Here is a 17,626-nt window from a genome sequence, read left to right on the forward strand (position 1 = left end):
ATTGGTCTTTAAAACCATAACAGATAGATGTTTTAAGGCAGTTATTAACACTGTAGCAGTTTTAAAGTATGTTTCCCCTTGAAGAAGAAGGGAACTGTTCCTTCTTTAAGCAAACTAAGTAAGGCTATGCTAGTTGCTGAAGATGCTAAAAGCAACCTCAGGGACCCACAGGCCCCTAAAACGTTGAGGGAGGGGAACCTTCCCCTTGTATATTAGGATCCATGGTCCCAAGAGGGTAGGACAAGCCTCATTACTCTTTCTCTCCTTGTCCTCTAGCTGGTTGGTCATAGTTACAGCAGTTATGGCAGGAAGTGCTCAGTGAAGCAGGGTGACCAAAGCCAAAGCTTTCTATCTGCAGCACCAAAAAAAGAAAGCCAAGGAAATGGGAAAGTACCAGGGAGATTGTGGAGAGGATGGAGCTCAGGAAAGCAACCTTGTGAAGTTGGTCATGAATTCCTGGGTTTACCCCTGAACTGCACATGTATGAAGCTGATCCTAAACAGCATTTCAAAAACTGAGAGGTGAAGGGCTAGAAGACTACCTGCCAGTCCCCAGATTGACCACTGGTTAGTGGGACAGATCCAGTAGCACTGCAAAAGATTTTGAAAATAGAATTAATGATGGAAGAATAACCACGGAAGACTGGTAGGAACATTAGCCTGTACTCCTTCAGGCTAATAACCTGCTAAAACAAAAATATCAGCATTGTCCTAGGATTTAACAGGACCAGGAGTCTCAGAACCTAATACTCAAAATGCCCCAGATACAGTATTTATTTGTAAACATGAGAACTTTAGAGAACTTACTATTGATCTTTGTTTTACCGTTCTTCGTCATATTCAGGGAGTAAGGATAATTTGAAAATGAGTTTTAGTGTTACAAATCATAAAAAATCATCATGTTTTGAAAAACAATCAACTAGTTTTTATCCTATAATAAAATACAGCAGTTCTGAGTTCTTGCGTCTTAGGATACACTTTGAAGTGAGACTGAATATTGTTATTTGTTAACATCAGTGCTTTATCGCATTTCTGCCAAAGCGCACATGGTAGAACAGACAGTAAATGAGTTTCTCTGGACTTGGGCTTTGGATGATAAGAGTAGTAACTCAGAGCACTGCAAACAAGAAATTTCTTTGAAATCGTATGTTTTGTCTTAAAATTTGAGGCAAATATATTCTACATCATATGACAATACTTTTTTAATAAAAATATATGGTTTTCCTATCCTTATAGTAATATAAAAGCCTTCAGAAACATGTTTATTTAGGGGCCCCAGTTTGAGAAGTATGGCTTTAGGCTCAGATAGATGATTTTGTTTAGCCAGAAAAGTTTCATAACCCCATTCCTAGGGTGACCATACATCTGGTTACCCAGGATAGTCCCACTTTCATACCAGTTATTCTTATGTAATTGTTACTGGCACCCCTTTTGCCACCTCAAAAGTTTCCTGTTTTAGAATTATATGGTTACCCTACTTATATCCTTTCGTTTCATTGTGAGTTTACATCTAAAAGGGAAATCCCAACATTATACACAGTTTGGAAGATACAATAGAGAGGCTCCCATAATCACACACAAAGAATGATAATCCTCTAATCCCACCTCATTTAATCTTTTCCATATCTGTATTTTACATGGTTGTAATTATAGTGCCTGTTACCTTAACTCAGTTAAGAGCCATGTTTTGTTTTGTCACATTTATATATCCCTTGAAATGTAACATACTTGTGTTGACTATAATACATAATAACCACAATTATGAAAATCTTTTTTAACCTCTTTTCCCCTATGCAGCAGGAACTCCAGAAGATAAAATGAGGTTGTTTCTTATCTATTATATAAGTACACAGCAAGCACCCTCTGAGGTATGTCCATTATTCAGTTATTGGGAGGAAAGGGAATACTTGTTTATAGACTACTACAATTCAAATTTTAAAAACAGAAGTAAAAATCACTGTAGCTAAATATTTACTTCATTCTTTTCTTTAAAAGAAAAACAGCCAGGCTTGGTGGCACACGCCTGTAATCCCACTACTTTGGGAGACTGAAGCAGGCACATCACTTTGAGCTCAGGAGTTTGAGACTAGTCTGGGCAACATGGCGAAACCCCATCTCTACTAAAAATACAAAAATTAGCCAAGCATGGTGGCGTATGCCTGTAATCTCAGCTATTGGGAAGGCTGAGGCAGGAGAATTGCTTGAACCCGGGAGGCAGAGGTTGCAGTAAACCAAGATTGCACCACTGCACTCCAATCTGGGCACCAGAGCAACATTCCATCTCAAATAAAATGAAATAAAATAAATGAAAGAAAAGTAACTTGTTAAGGTTGCTTCTATGTACTGCTGTATTTTATAGCAACTTTTATTGTTACCTGGGGAAACTACCTGTGAAACATCTGACTACTTTTAAGTTGTTGGAATGTGAACTGAATTCAAGTGGTCAAACTTCTTATTTTTGGAAAATAACTATTCTAAACTAAGTTTATCAGATTTGTTGTGCCTTTTGAAAGGTTGATCTTATCTTTAAATTGTTTTAAAACGAATGTCCTATGTAGAAAATACATTGTCAATACTTACCTGGCAGGGGAGATACCATGATCGCGAAGGTGGTTTTCCCGGGGTGAGGCTTATCCATTGCACTCCTGATGTGCTGACCCCTGCGATTTCCCCAAATGTGGGAAACTCGACTGCATAATTTGTGGTAGTGGGGGACTGCGTTCGTGCTTTCCCCTATTATAAAAATAAATAAATAAATAAAAATAGAAAATACATTGTCTATTCTATAAAAGTAGTGATTTTGGTATCAGACTTCTTGCTGGGTTAGAGACCGTTGACTCTAATGTTAACTGTGTATAGTTTTACTGGATGAACAGGAAGCATAGGAACCTCAAGATGACATTTAGAATGTGGCTGTCTGTTCTAAGCTTCATTCTTTACTGGTAGCAATTATTGTTTTTAATATCTGGTAAATTGACAGGTTTCTGTTGGTCAAAAATCTTCAACATATTACAACTAAACCAAATATTTGTTCTCGGCCATTCCGCTTTACCTGGGGAACACAGATCTTCACTTCTAATTTTGTAAGAAAGTGTTGGGTGTTTTTTTGTTTTTGTTTTTTTTTTTAAGAAATATCTCTTTCAGGCCAAGGTGAGATGATCACCTGAGGTCAGGAGGGTCAGGAGTTTGAGACCAGCCTGACCAACATGGTGAAACCCCATCTCTACTAAAAATACAAAAATTAGCCAGGTGTGGTGGTGCACACCTGTAATCCCAGCAACTCAGGAGGCTGAGGCAACCAGGGAGGCAGAGGTTGCGGTGAGCCCAGGTCACGCCACTGCACTCCAGGATGGATGACAAGAATGAAATTCCATCTCAAAAAAAAAAAAATTCTCTATCAACAAGTGTTTACCTTTATATCTCAGGAGTTCTAGTAGCCTAATTAAAGTATTTTTCTTAAGAATATGTGATTTTTAAAACTTAATTTACTATTCACTGAATCACATTATTTTTATTTACTTTTGGTAAGGCTTATGTCTTTTCATAAATTTAAGTGATCATTAAAATAGGCTCCTTTAAGTTACACAAATTCAGCTAGACTTATCAGGAAATAAAGAATAAGGAAGAGTGAAAAAAAAAAAGCAACAATTTTAAGAGTTCAGGACACCTGTTGTCCAGTTCATGAATCTGGACCCTAGAATGAAAATGAGATGAGAAACCCAAATCTGCCCTCAGTTGGTGTCATTCCCCTTGTGTTTCTGGTTTAGAAATATTCTTGGTCAAACCAAATCATTCATTCAGTGCATGTCCCAAGGAAAAGCAGTCTATTCCAGCAGTAAAGGAAAAAATAACTTGGTTGGAATTACTGAGAGATTAAAAAGTAATGTACTTTAGTAGGTGATTTGGGAGCCTCTTAAAGGTAATTTTCATTATATGTGATTTTTTTGTCTTGGGTACTCACTTGGGTACTCATTTAAGACATCACTGTACTTGGGTACCAAGAATTTAAACTCGTGCCTTTGGTCTTACTTTTTAATTAATCAAATGGCAACAAATAACATCTTTCATGAAAGTAAAAATTTTTGTCATATAGTTCTTTTCTTATTTCAGGCTGATTTGGAGCAATATAAAAAAGCATTAACTGATGCAGGATGCAACCTTAATCCTTTACAGTATATCAAACAGTGGAAGTAAGTTTTATTTTCTTCTTTAATTCCTGTCATTTAAAGAGTACAATTGAGGCTTCTTTCCCAAGAAAATGGGAATGCTAACAAGAAAATTGGACCAGTGCCTTGGTGGTTTTATATATTCCAGTGGCATAAATATCTCCTTATCTAGACCACCCTGTTTACAACTTAAATTATATAAAACAGTGATGCCCTTCTTTCCTGGGCAAGCTTTAGAGTTTCTTTACTGGTAAGGTGAGAAAGTCAAAGACTGAAATGCCTGAAGTCAAATGTCTCTAAAGCAGTAAGAGGAAATTTTAATTTAACTAGTAATTAAAGAAATGCAGATTAACATATTGCAAACATTTTGAAAATATCATGCTAAACATACAGGAAAATTAATTTGTGCATTTCATACTCTGCTATTAAGAATATAAGTTGTCACAATTTTTCTGGATGGTATAAAGAGTTCTTTAAAAATAGCTCTGACCTAGTACTTCTCTTAAGGATTTATCCCAAAGGTGCAATTGCAGTGCTAAGATTTTAGACACAGTTGTAATAATGAAATTTTTAAAAGCAACCTAAATGTCTAGCAGTACTATTAGTAAGTGCATTGTGGTATTTCTGCAACATAAATACAGTTGAGTCATTAAAAATCAGAAGGCTTACTTAATGACATTGGGAAATGTTCATGTTATACTGTAAAGTAAAAAATATAATAATTTACAACAATCTTCATTGAATTTGTTTGATAAATATTTCCTAATAGTGAGCATGATAAAGAAGGCCCAACCTGCCAATGAATTTACATTTGTGTTGAGAAAACAATTAACAAATAAGCAAATAAATGAACAGAATAATGTTAAACCATGTTAAATTACATAAATAAAACTAAATGATAAGATTTTAACCTGCTGGCTGTGATGCCTAAATTGGCTTAGGAGATCAGGGAAAGCATCTAGGTAGTTGCATTTGAGCCAAAACTTAAATGACATTTTTTACAGTATGAGCCCTATTTATCCATGTATTCATTCATATGTATGAGTTCATATAAGCATACACATACAAGCATTTAATTACAGATTTGAAATGGAATACAACTACATGTTAATAGGAGATAACTCCAGGTGGTAGAATTTTTTTCCTTTTGGGTGCTTTTCTTTATTTTCTGAATTTTTCTACAAAAACTATTATCCTCAAAATCGTTTTTAAAATATTTTTTAAGACTAAAAGATTAAATATGCTTTCTGATCTCAATTATGTCAAAAAATAAGCATAGCAAGAGAATTATACCAAATTATTAACAGTGGTTATCTTGAATGGTGAGATTATGAGTGCTTTTTATTATCTATACTTTTGACTTTTCAGACTTACTTTTGTTTGTGTTCTTGTAATAAGAAAGAAAAAAAAAATACACAACAAACCTTTGTTTAAAAGGAAAACTGAAAACTTTCCGAATTTTTATAATACAGGTTGAGTCCCCCTTATCAAAAATGTTAGCAACCATGTTTTGGATTTTGGATTTTTTCAGATTTTGGAATATTTGCATATATGTAATGAGGTATCTTGGGTATGGGACCCAAGTCTAAATCAAAAATTGATTAATGTCTCATATGCATGTTACGTACATAGCCCAAAGATAAATTTATCAATATTCTTAATTTGTGCATTTGGATTGCAACCTGACACAAGATCAGGTGTGGAATTTTCTACTTGTGGCATCATGGCAGCATTCAGAAAGTCTCGTATTTTGGAGCATTTCAGATTTTTCTGATTAGGGATGCTCAGCCTATATGTACAGTTACACACATATGTTCATTCTTTTTATATTATGATTTACTTGGAGCTCCATAATTACTGCTTAGAGATATATGGAGAAAGGCAGTCTTGGGCATTATTTTTCGAAATATTTGTCTCTAATTTGTAATGTGTTTTTTTTCCAATTATAAATCATAGTGGTTTATTGATGAAAATTTTAGAAAACTCAGAATGGTATAAAGAAAATAAAAATTTACCTGTATTCTCACTGTCCTGCACTACAAGTAAACATTAGCGTATATCCTTTCATTCTCTATGCATGTGACAGATTTTTTTTCTGGAGATCTTGCTCTGCCACCCAGGCTGCAGTGTAGTGATACAGCCATTGCTCACTGTAACCTCACACTCCTTGGCTTATGATCCTTCCACTTCAGCCTCTTTAGTAGCTAGGAATACAGGTGTGCACCACTGCATCTGGCCAGATATTTCTTAAAACTGGGAAATCATTTTTAGAGTTTTGTATTCTATTTCTTAATAACTTTCATCATGCCAGTTTGTGGAAGTATTTACTGTTTGCATGGTATTAAACTATATAAATGTACTGTTATTTATTTAACGCTTCTTTGTTCTTTAGATACTGTTTCTAGTGAAAAGCTATTTTCGTTGTTGTTAATGCAGAAATTCTAATCCACTGCTGATTCACATCCTTCTTTCTGAACAAGACTGAAATTTTTGTTTGGGATTTCTCTACGGGTATTATTGGCAGATTTTGTCAAGATTGAAATTGAACATTTTTAGCATTTCTACTACCGCATCTTAACAATTTACATTTTTTCCCTTACAAAATTTTCGTTAGGTATTCTTTTTTTCTTTAGGTACTTCTTATTTTAAATGTTGCAACACATTTAAAATAAGAATCATTATGAATATTGATTGGCATAAAATGTTTATGGTGTGCTACTAACATGTTTTCTAAAACAGTATATACAATATGATGCTAATTTTGGTTTATGAATCATATGTATTAAATAGATATATGTCCTAAGATTAGAAGACTATACACCAACATCTTAACAGGGGTTATCTTAAAGTGGTAGGATTATTCTGGGAGCATTTTATGCATTTTATGTTTTCTGGATTCTGTACAATGAAAATATTCTCAGAATATATATATATATATATATATATATATATATATATATATATATATATTTTTTTTTTTTTTTTTTGAGACGGAGTTTCCTCTTGTTACCCAGGCTGGAGTGCAATGGCGCAATCTTGGCTCATCGCAACCTCCGCCTCCTGGGTTCAGGCAATTCTCCTGCCTCAGCCTCCTGAGTAGCTGGGATTACAGGCATGCGCCACCATGCCCAGCTAATTTGTTTGTATTTTTAGTAGAGATGGGGTTTCACCATGTTGACCAGGATGGTCTTGATCTTTTGACCTCGTGATCCACCCGCCTCAGCCTCCCAAAGTGCTGGGATTACAGGCGTGAGCCACCGCACCCAGCTCAGAAGATACTTTTTAAGGCACATCTGAATGCCATCTTTTTGCCCACCCTTCATCAATCGTATTGTTTAGATTGATGATTCTGGACATTTAGAAAGAGTTGAAAATTAACAACTATGTGCAATTAAGTATAAAAATCTGTGGTATAGAATGTAACTAAAGGGAAAAATCATTGAGTGGTAGAGTTTTCTTTAACAAAGAAAGTGGTTTTGAACTTCGTCTTAAACGGAAAAGTACTGTTTCTATTGAAGAAGGTAGTGAATTTATACTCACTAAAGGACAGCATGAGCAAAGGCATGTATCTGGAAACAAGGGAGCATAGAATCTAAGGAAAAATAAAAGGACTAAATTATTATGTGTTTGTTCTTTTAAGTCATCGAGTCTCTACATTAGTTCTTTTTTTTTTTTTTTTTTTAATGATCGGATAGAAAAGAAGGAAAATAAGAAATTTGGAAACCCAACGCATTTGTGCTTTTTTAAGAATTTCAGGCTGGGCGCAGTGGTTCACACCTGTAATCCCAACACTTTGAGAGGCTAAGGTGGGAGGACCACTTGAGCCTGAGAGGTCAAGGCTGCAGTGAGCCATGATGGCACCACTGCATTCCAGCCTGAGTGACAGAGTGAGATCTTGTCTCAAAAAATAATATCAATCATTTCAGTGTTTTAGTACTAATTATACTGCAGTTATATTTGTTGAAAAATTCTCTTTTCAGAAAATATCTGCATCATAGAAGTCAATAGATATTTTAATACCGTGACACCGTGTTAGCTCTAATTTAGCTTTTAAGTACAACTTCCTTATTTCATAGGGCTTTTACCAAGATGGCCTCAGCTCCTGCCAGCTATGGCAGCACTACCACTAAATCAATGGGGTAAGTATTTTTAATAATTCTGTTGCACCTTTGTACTCAAAACCTTACTTAGACTTTCATACCATAAAAACACAGTGTCTAACACTCTGAATGTGGAAAATGTCACTATGCCTTTGGTGACATTTAGATGGCTTAAGTTCTTCATTTTTTTTTCTATTTTTTGAATTATTCTTCATTGACATGTAATAATTATATATATTTATGGAATACAGTGTGATAATACACACCATGTATAATTAGCCAATCAGAGTAATTAGCATATCAATCACCTCAAACATTTATCATTTTTTAGTGTTGGGCACGTTCAAATTCTCACTTTAAAATGTAAGTTAATATCTTTACATGGTATGAGCTGAAACTTAGATGACATTTTTTACGGTATGATCATATTTATCCATTTATCCATCTGTGTGTATCTTTGTGGATGAGTATATGCATACGTACATTTAAATGCATAGCTGAAATGACATACAACTAAATGTTAATAGTGGGTAATTTCAAGGGGTAAAGTAGTTTTTCTTTTGGGTGCTTTTATTTTCCAGATTTTCTACAAATATTTTCTTCTAAATGGTTTTTGTTCATATGCCTGTTTGTTATTATAACATACATTTTTCATTTTCAGAAAACATTAGAAGGTTAAAACTATTTTAATATCAGTGTTGATAACTAATATAGACTTGAAGCTAGGCCTAGCTTCAGGATAGATTCAAGGAGTGCTAAATTATAGGAAGTCTTCAGGCTGGGTATGACATCTTACTCCAGAGACCCCAATGGAGTATGTGTGATTTTCAAAGAATCTGAAAAGGTAATTCTGACTACTCTTTTGGTACCATACAAGTTTCCAATTCCTAGCTTATTTTTTAGAGCTAAAACAAAAGCACAAAGCCAGAGGAAAACCGGTTTATCCTAGCCCCACACTAAGCAACTGGTTTTAATGAAACAATTTCCAAAAACAAAAGCACTCAGCCTTAGAAATACTTGGCAAAAGGAATCCAGCTGGCCTCACCTTCAGACAGTGCTGCGCAGGTTAGCGCGTCCCCGAGGAGTTGCCTGGTGCCAGGAATCGCCCCAGGGCCACTCATTCCAACAAGGATTACTTTCTCTTGCTTCTGTTAATGAAAAGATTTTTATCCTGTCCATCTCTTCATTTTAGAGGGGAGTAAGGACAAGATGAGGAAAAGGAAAATATTTTTGGAAAATTACTTCCATGTATTTAATAAAACAGACTTTTCAGTTTCATCCCTTAAAAATCTTATTGAACATTAAAGCCTATTAGATTTCTTATGATTTTGCAGTTTGGGTTTTGATAAATGTGTTATAAAAGAAAATCTTGGGTGATTTAAAAGCTGTCCCCCTAGACTTCTGGGATTTTAATGCAGGATTACTATCCTGTCCCACAAAACATCCTCTAATTCCATATGGGAGACTGTTTGAACCACAGATAGAAACCCAGTATGGCAAGTCACTTACTGGTGTTTTGTTGTTGTTGTTGTTTAAAATTTAAACAACATTCTTCAGAGTAGAGGCAAAATTCACTAAGTCTGTTGTGTTTCACATTTTTATATGATAGATTTTATGTATAGAGATGGGGAGAGAATATACAATGTAGGATTGGATCCAGCTGCTAATGTACGAGAACACAGTGATGTTTGACCTACTCATAATACTTATTGGCATATATATTTTTAATATGTTGATGTGGCTTGAACTCCTAAAGCAAGTTGTCCAAGTTACTATCTTTAAATTGGTTTTTTTAGCATTAGACAATCAAGAAGTCAAGGAATTCTCTTCAAATTATAACTTGCAAAAAAAAGCTATAGCTAAGACTAGGAAATTAAGATGTTTATTTTGAGGGCAGCTTTTTATTTTTATATTTTTTAAGCATTATTGACTAATCAGAGTATTTTATTACTATTTTATTGTTAAATAAAATTGCAGCAGTGGTACCCATGGCAGCAGAAATTCTCAAGACCCTTCTGTTTAGTGAAAACAAAGGTGGTAGGTACAGCAAGCATCAGCATGTGGTGTGTAATCAGGCAAATATTTTATCTGTAACAGATTGGAGAGGCAGTTTGTACTTAGTATGGTCCTTCTCTTTTGCCCCCATCTAGTCTCTTATCACGAGTCATGAATACAGGATCACAGTTTGTGATGGAAGGAGTGAAGAACCTGGTTTTGAAACAGCAAGTAAGTATACTTATTAGAAGACATACCCGTAACTTTTAAACATAAATGCCGACAGGCTAACTCCTCAAGTAAAGCAACTTCTGAATTTATTCAAGTAATAAATAGGAATCAAATAAAATCAAGGAGTCCTTTTTTTTTTAAGTTCTTTATTTATTTTTTTTTTTTTTTTGAGACGGAGTTTTGCTCTTGTTACCCAGGCTGGAGTGCAATGGCGCGATCTCGGCTCACCGCAACCTCCGCCTCCTGGGTTCAGGCAATTCTCCTGTCTCAGCCTCCTGAGTAGCTGGGATTACAGGCATGTGCCACCATGCCCAGCTAATTTTTTTATCTTTAGTAGAGATGGGGTTTCACCATGTTGACTAGGATGGTCTCGATCTCTTGACCTCGTGATCCACCCGCCTCAGCCTCCCAAAGTGCTGGGATTACAGGCTTGAGCCACCGCGCCCGGCCTTTTTTTTAAGTTCTGAGTTACATGTGCAGGTTGTACAAGTTTGTTAGATAGGTAAGCATGTATCATGGTGGTTTACTGCACAGATCAACTGATCACCTAGATATTAAGCCTAGATGCGTTAACTCTCTTCCCTAATGCTCTCCCTGCTCCGCCTTCCCTTCTACCCCACAGGCCCTGGTGTGTGTTGTTCCGTTCCCTGTGTCCATGTGTTATTTTTGCGCTCCCATGCAGTATTTGGTTTTCTGTTCCTGCATTAGAAATCAAGGAGTTCTTTATTAGTATATTTAAGACTCTGAGGGTATTTTTATTTGTGTAGCTCAGAGCTCTGTAATTTTATACTTTTTTTAAAAAATTTGCTCATTTGGATTTGGACTTGACTTACATTTTGATTTTTCTTTACCATCAGATTGTTGAAAGTAACCTAATTAGAATAGTGAGCTACATAATGACTAACATTTCTTTTAACATATGGTCAGAGAATATTAATAAGCTAATGAATTTAACTAAAGTCCTATGTAAGTTGGACTAAACAAAATGTGTGTGTATGTGTGTGTGTGTGTGTGTGTGTGTGGTTTTTTTTTTTCTTTTTTGAGACAGAGTCTTGCTCTGTTGCCAGGCGCCACGCTGGGTGCAGTGGCATCATCTCAGCTCACTGCAACCTCCACCTCCCGGGTTCAAGCAATTCTCCTGCCTCAGCCTCCCAAGTAGCTGGGACTACAGGGCACCACCACGCCCAGCTGAGTTTTGTATTTTTTTAGGAGAGACGGGGTTTCACCATGTTGGCCAGGATGGTCTTGATCTCTTGATCTCGTGATCCGCCCATCTCAGCCTCCCAAAGTGCTGGGATTACAGGCATGAGCCACCGCGCCTGGCACAAAATATTTTAAATAGAATTTATATTTGGGGATAATAAAAAAATTGTACCTTGATTTCACATTTTATTTCTTTTAGTCCTTTGTTTTATATATAGGAGACTTTTAAATGACTTTTGTTTCTGTGTTTTTTCTATTCTAATATATACATATTCTGCTTCAGTCACTATTAATTCATGAGCTATCTTTTCAAAAGATATGTTTTTACTTTAATTTTGGAAATTTTCAAATATGCATTATCAAACTCTCCTGAGTCCTTCAATAAAGTCAATATCCATTCTTGTTTCATCTATCCCATTTGTGTTTATTTACTTTTATTGGAATATTTTAAGGCAAATCTGAGATAATATTTTACCATAGAAACCCAGTTTGCAACGAGAAGGATTTTAAGGGCCAAATCAAAAGAATCAGTTATTCAGATCTGAATATTGTTTATTTACCTGTATTCAGAAAAAATAAGATCTTTTCTTTCTTCCATACTTTTTATCTTTCTTATAATGTTTACCTTGGTATTTTATATACATTATCTTTATTTGTGGTTTAGTAAGTTCACTTTTTCTTTTTTTCTGAGACAGTGTCTCACTCTCTTGCCCAGGCTGGAGTGCAGTGGTGCTAGCTGGGACTGCAGTCACACACCGCCACTCTTTGCTAATCTTTGTATATTTTGTAGAGATGGAGTTTCTCTATGTCATCCAGGCTGTTCTTGAACTCCTAGGCTGAAGTGATCCTCCCACCTCAGCCTCAAGTGCTGGGATTATAGGTATGAGCCACTGTGCTGGGCCTCATTATCCCTTTTAGAAATTATTGTCAGTCCCCCTCATTCTACCCCCTGGTAAGGAGCTACTACCAAATACTTAACCTGCTTTTTCTTACTCGTTCACGTACTGCCCAGAATCAGCTTATCTTCACCCTCTTAGACTATATGTGAAAAGGCACAGTAGGACGTTTGGGCACATTCGAGACAAATGAGCTATACTTTGCAGTTTAGCCTGGGCCCTTTCTTAGTTATCATCAACTGTGGACAAAATGATTTTGTTGTATGAGACAAAGGGGGACCACCAACTTCTAAGGTAACGTCTGCCTGTTGCTAAATAGGCTGGCTATTACCTAACAATATGTAGTTTATTTTTAAGGAGAATTATATATTTTTCTTAACATGTTACTGTTAGAAGTAAATTCCAATACTAAGATTCCCTAAACAAAGTATTCCTTATAGGGTATAACTCATAGTATTTAGAAATTACAGACTTTAACCTTTAGATTAATCATGGTTTGTTTTTGAACTTACTACCTTAGAGTCACATGGTATGTATCCCCTGTGATACCTACAAAAGACATCTAAAATGGTTAATTCTTAAATATTTTATTGTGCTAACACAAAAGTTTATTTTATTTGGAGTGCACAAAATGTAAAATAATTCTTCATGATCTCATAGCTCTTTTTTTAATTGCAAATAACGTACCGATTTGACATAGGCAGTTTCTCACAAAAGTAAAATTTGAAATGATCCGTGGTTACCCCATCTGTTTAATATTTTTGCCACCACTACCAGAAGAGCCATGCCGTTTGAAAAAAACAGAAAGTTAGAATTAGAGGAAATAGGTATTGACGGGGGTAGGAATGATTCATTTTATATTATCAAGTAAAAAAATAGTCATATAATATATAGTTGCATATACTCTTTTTTGTTGTTGTTCTTTAAAAAGAGAAAAAATATATCATACTGAAATATATGGTACTCAGGCTTATCTGAGCTTTAAATGTTAGTTTTTCTGTCATCTCTGATTACTTCTGCCCACATGACAAATTGCCAGGATTGAAATCTAGAATCAAGAGTGTGGACATTTCTAATTGTTCTTAATAAATATTACCAAATTATCCTTGAGTAAAGAGTCTCTTACTCTAGAAATACGTAAATTCAGAGAAATCCATTTTAAAGCTCTATTACCCTTATATTCTAAAATTTAGAGGTACTCTGGTGGAAGGTCTTGGGCAGTTTGGGAACTGAGAAGTAAGAGGTATCAAAGAAGATACTTCTGCAGATCAGTTCTGTTTCACTCTTGGAATATTATGAATAATTTATGCCTCTTAAATTTCTAAATATTGTTTTGGATCTTTTTATCTGAATAAACAATTTAAACTGTAAATAAATTAGAATTAGCCACATCAAGTTTTCTAGGTCACTTAAAAGAGCTTTTTATACCTTGTTTTATGGGCAGCATAAGTTTTGTGCGTCACAGGTATCAGCTATCACATACAACCAGTTGAATGTTATTCACAGATTTGGAATCTATTTGTATGAGGATAATTGTACAAGAATGTGAAGATGAAAAATGTAGCACAAAGTTACAAAATTTTAGACTTCTATTTCACTTTCTTTGGCCTGTGGCAAATATAATCCCTCCTTTAAAAATAAATTAACAACACATAAATTACAAGCAGTGAAAATCCATAGATTAAAATAGGACTTCAGAGACACAATTGCAGTGTTTGGCCCTTAAGATTATGATTTGAACAAGAAAACTGTAAAACATGACTTTTTATGCCAGGCACAGTGGCTCACACCTGTAATCCCATTTAGGAGGCCAATGCAAGTAGATTGCTTGAACCTAAGCATTCAAGACCAGCCTGGGCAACATGGCAAAAGCCCGTCTTTACAAAAAAATACAGAAAAATTAGCTGGGCATGGTGGCACATGCTTGGGATGCTGAGGTGGGAGGATCACTTGAGCCTGGGAGATGGTTGACTGGATATCAAGTTGTGTAGTAATTTCCTAACAAATACATGTATCAAAACATCATGTTGTACACCTAAAATATATACAATTTATTTGTTAGTCATACCTCAATAAATCTGCAGAAGAGATTTATTGATTGTATATTGGAGACTTACTTTAAAGCAATGTAGGGGAATGGATAGTAAGTGACAGAGGGATAGATGTATCTTACTGAGTTCACATCATCTTGTTTTCTTTATTTTATTGCCATAACATGAGATGATTTTGTAAATTTATCTGTAAGATAAGGGTATAAGATTCACTCTGTATAGATCCCTTTCTGGTTTATAATTTTGAATTTTGGAAAGAAACAGCCCATCTTATTTCCTCTTCTAGCTTCACTTCACTGGCAACTTTCCACCCTTCTATCCTTGATACATCTCTCATCTCCAAAGCTTCCAGTGTCCACACATGCCATCTAATTCTTTACTTGGCTAATAACTGCCTTCAAGAAAAGCATTCCCTTACAGAAGGTCCACATTGGGCATTTTCATTCCCCAGGGCTCTGATAATCAAGACAGTAGCAACTCTTGTCCCAAGCCCAGGGCTGCAAGGGGAAAGTCAGAAATAGTGACGATAGATCAGTTGGCAATATAGGTCAGTAAGTGGCTAATTCTATAACTCAAAGGAAAAAAACTTCCTTATTTTGGTTATAGTACTGTATTATATTTCTCAGTTGTTTGTTTCTGTGCATATTTTATTTCATTTTTTAATACACCATCAGAGATAAAGTTGACAATATTTTTGCCTAAGCTTTTACAGTGACTAGAGTCAAAACATGACTGAAGTCATAAAATGAGTTAGGATTTTTGAAAATAATATTTTTTTCAGATAAAGTTTCTAGTTCATTTATTTGAAATTTGAAGAACTTTAATTTAGGATATTCCTGTGTACAGGACACTCTCTCAAATCTGTATCTATAATGGCTTTCTAATAAAAATTTAGTTGCTAACTATACAATAACGTTTTCCATTGTATTTCTAAACAACAATTTTTTTAAAAAATTTTACTTTCGGTGTATACTATATCCAGCATTTCTCCCATGTTATCTCTCCCTACCCTCCACACCCCCCATTGTCCCTCCCCTACCCTCCCCCCAGCTGTCCCCAATGCATGATGCTCTTCTCCCTGAGTCCACGTGTTCTCATTGTTGAACACCCACCTGTGAGTGAGAACATGTGGTGTTTGATTTTCTGTTCTTATGTCAGTTTGCTGAGAATGATAGCTTCCAGATTCATCCAAGTCCCTACAAAGGACATGAACTCATCATTTTTTACGGCTGCATAGTATTCCATGGTGTATATGTACCACATTTTCTTTGTCCAGTCTATCATTGATGGGCATTTGGGTTGGTTCTTGGTCTTTGCCATTGTACACAGGGCTGCAATGAACATATGTGTGCATGTGCCTTTATAGTAGAATGATTTATAGTTCTTTGGGTATATACGCAGTAATAGCATTGCTGGGTCAAGTGGAATTTCTATGTCTAGATCCATGAGAAATCGCCACACTGTCTTGCACAATGGTTGAACTAATTTACACTCCTACCAAAAGTGTAAAAGTGTTCTATTTCGCCACATCCTCTCCAGCATCTGTTGTCTCCAGATTTTTTTAATGATTGCCATTCTAACTTGCGTGAGATGGTATCTCAATGTGGTTTTGATTTGCATTTCTCTAATGACCAGTGATGGTCAGCATTTTATCATGTTTCTTGGCCTCATATATGCCTTCTTTTGAAAAGTGTCTGTTTATATCCTTCGCCCACTTTTGAATGGGGTTGTTTGTTTTTTCTTGTATATCTGTTTTAGTTCTTTGTAGATTCTGTATTAGCCCTTTGTCAGATGGGTAGGTTGGAAAAATTTTTTCCCATTCTGTTGGTTGCCAGTGCCCTCTAATGATGGTTTCTTTTGCTGTACAGGAGCTCTGAAATTTAATTAGATCCCATTTGTCTATCTTGGCTTTTGTTGCCATTGCTTTTGAGGTTTTAGTCATGAAGTCCTTGCCTATACCTATGTCCTGGATGGTTTTGCCTATATTTTCTTCTAGTGTTTTTATGGTGTTAGGTTTTATGTTTAAATCTTTAATCCATCTGGAGTTAATTTTAGTGTAAGGTGTCAGGAAGGGGTCCAGTTTCTGCTTTCTGCACATTGCTAGCCAGTTTTCCCAACACCATTTATTAAACATGGAGTCCTTTCCGCATTGCTTGTTTTTGTGAGGTTTGTCAAAGATCAGATGATTGTAGATGTGTGGTGTTGCTTCTGGGGCCTCTGTTCTGTTCCATTCGTCTATGTCTCTGTTTTGGTACCAGTACCATGCTGTTTTGGTACCAGCACCATGCTGTTTTGATTACTGTAGCCCTGCAGTATAGTTTGAAGTCTGGCAGTGTGATGCCTCCAGCTTTGTTCTTTTTGCTTGTCGGGAGCAGTCGGGATGGCACATCTGCCGGGGATCTCTCGATCTGCAAGAGGGTCCCAATAACTGGAAGAGAGAGTGCGCAGAAGACAAGGGAGACAGAAAGCGGGGTCTGGAGGGCTGAATAGGCAGTGCCAAAACAGCAAGTTTATTTTTCAAAGGCCTGGAATAAATACATTTTCTCTGCTCTGGTTTACGTCATTGCAAGAGGAAATGCAAATCTATACCTTACATGGCCTATGCAGTAGAGAGGTCAGATACACAATCAGTGGTTCTAAAAAGTAACAGAAGAATTTCTTGTGATCATAAAGCTTATTTACATCCAGACATTGTTCCTCATGAGTGCAGGTGTTTCTGGTTTGATCTTGTTTTAGAACTCACATGTTAAAAATGTTTTCTGGTTTTACTCATCAGAATATCTTTTTACCAGATTTTCCTTTATCTGCTCCTGACTCAACTTATCTCAACTCGCCCTATTCAGGCGTCTCTGTGTCTGGGATCAAACGCATCTGTATCGTGGCATTTGCTTTGCAAATATCCACACGGTAGGGTTCCCAACATTTGCTTAGGATTGTCTTGGCTTTGTGGGCTCTCTAGTGATTCCATACGAACTTTAAAGTGGT

General features: G+C 35.8%; 1 protein-coding gene and 1 non-coding gene across 3 annotated transcripts in view; both read left to right on the plus strand.

Annotated features, from left to right (window-relative positions):
• Positions 1 to 17,626, plus strand: part of SCFD1 (sec1 family domain containing 1) — a 100,415-nt gene that overhangs the window by 55,823 nt on the left and 26,966 nt on the right. The window contains exons 16-20 of one of the 2 annotated variants that reach the window (XM_074393286.1): positions 1,797 to 1,867; positions 4,110 to 4,189; positions 8,242 to 8,304; positions 10,243 to 10,302; positions 10,416 to 10,491. In XM_074393286.1, coding sequence (XP_074249387.1) covers positions 1,797 to 1,867; positions 4,110 to 4,189; positions 8,242 to 8,304; positions 10,243 to 10,288 — 260 coding nt within the window. In that variant the 3' untranslated portion in view covers positions 10,289 to 10,302; positions 10,416 to 10,491. Of the gene's footprint in view, positions 1 to 1,796; positions 1,868 to 4,109; positions 4,190 to 8,241; positions 8,305 to 10,242; positions 10,303 to 10,415; positions 10,492 to 17,626 lie in introns of those variants that run through there. The other variant, XM_003924232.4, reaches the window with a different exon arrangement.
• On the plus strand, positions 2,572 to 2,735 carry LOC120364206 (U1 spliceosomal RNA). The gene has a single exon (XR_005579542.1). It is a non-coding gene; the product is annotated as a U1 spliceosomal RNA (small nuclear RNA).

This window comes from Saimiri boliviensis, chromosome 2 (assembly GCF_048565385.1).
Source record: "Saimiri boliviensis isolate mSaiBol1 chromosome 2, mSaiBol1.pri, whole genome shotgun sequence".
Lineage (NCBI taxonomy): Eukaryota > Metazoa > Chordata > Mammalia > Primates > Cebidae > Saimiri > Saimiri boliviensis.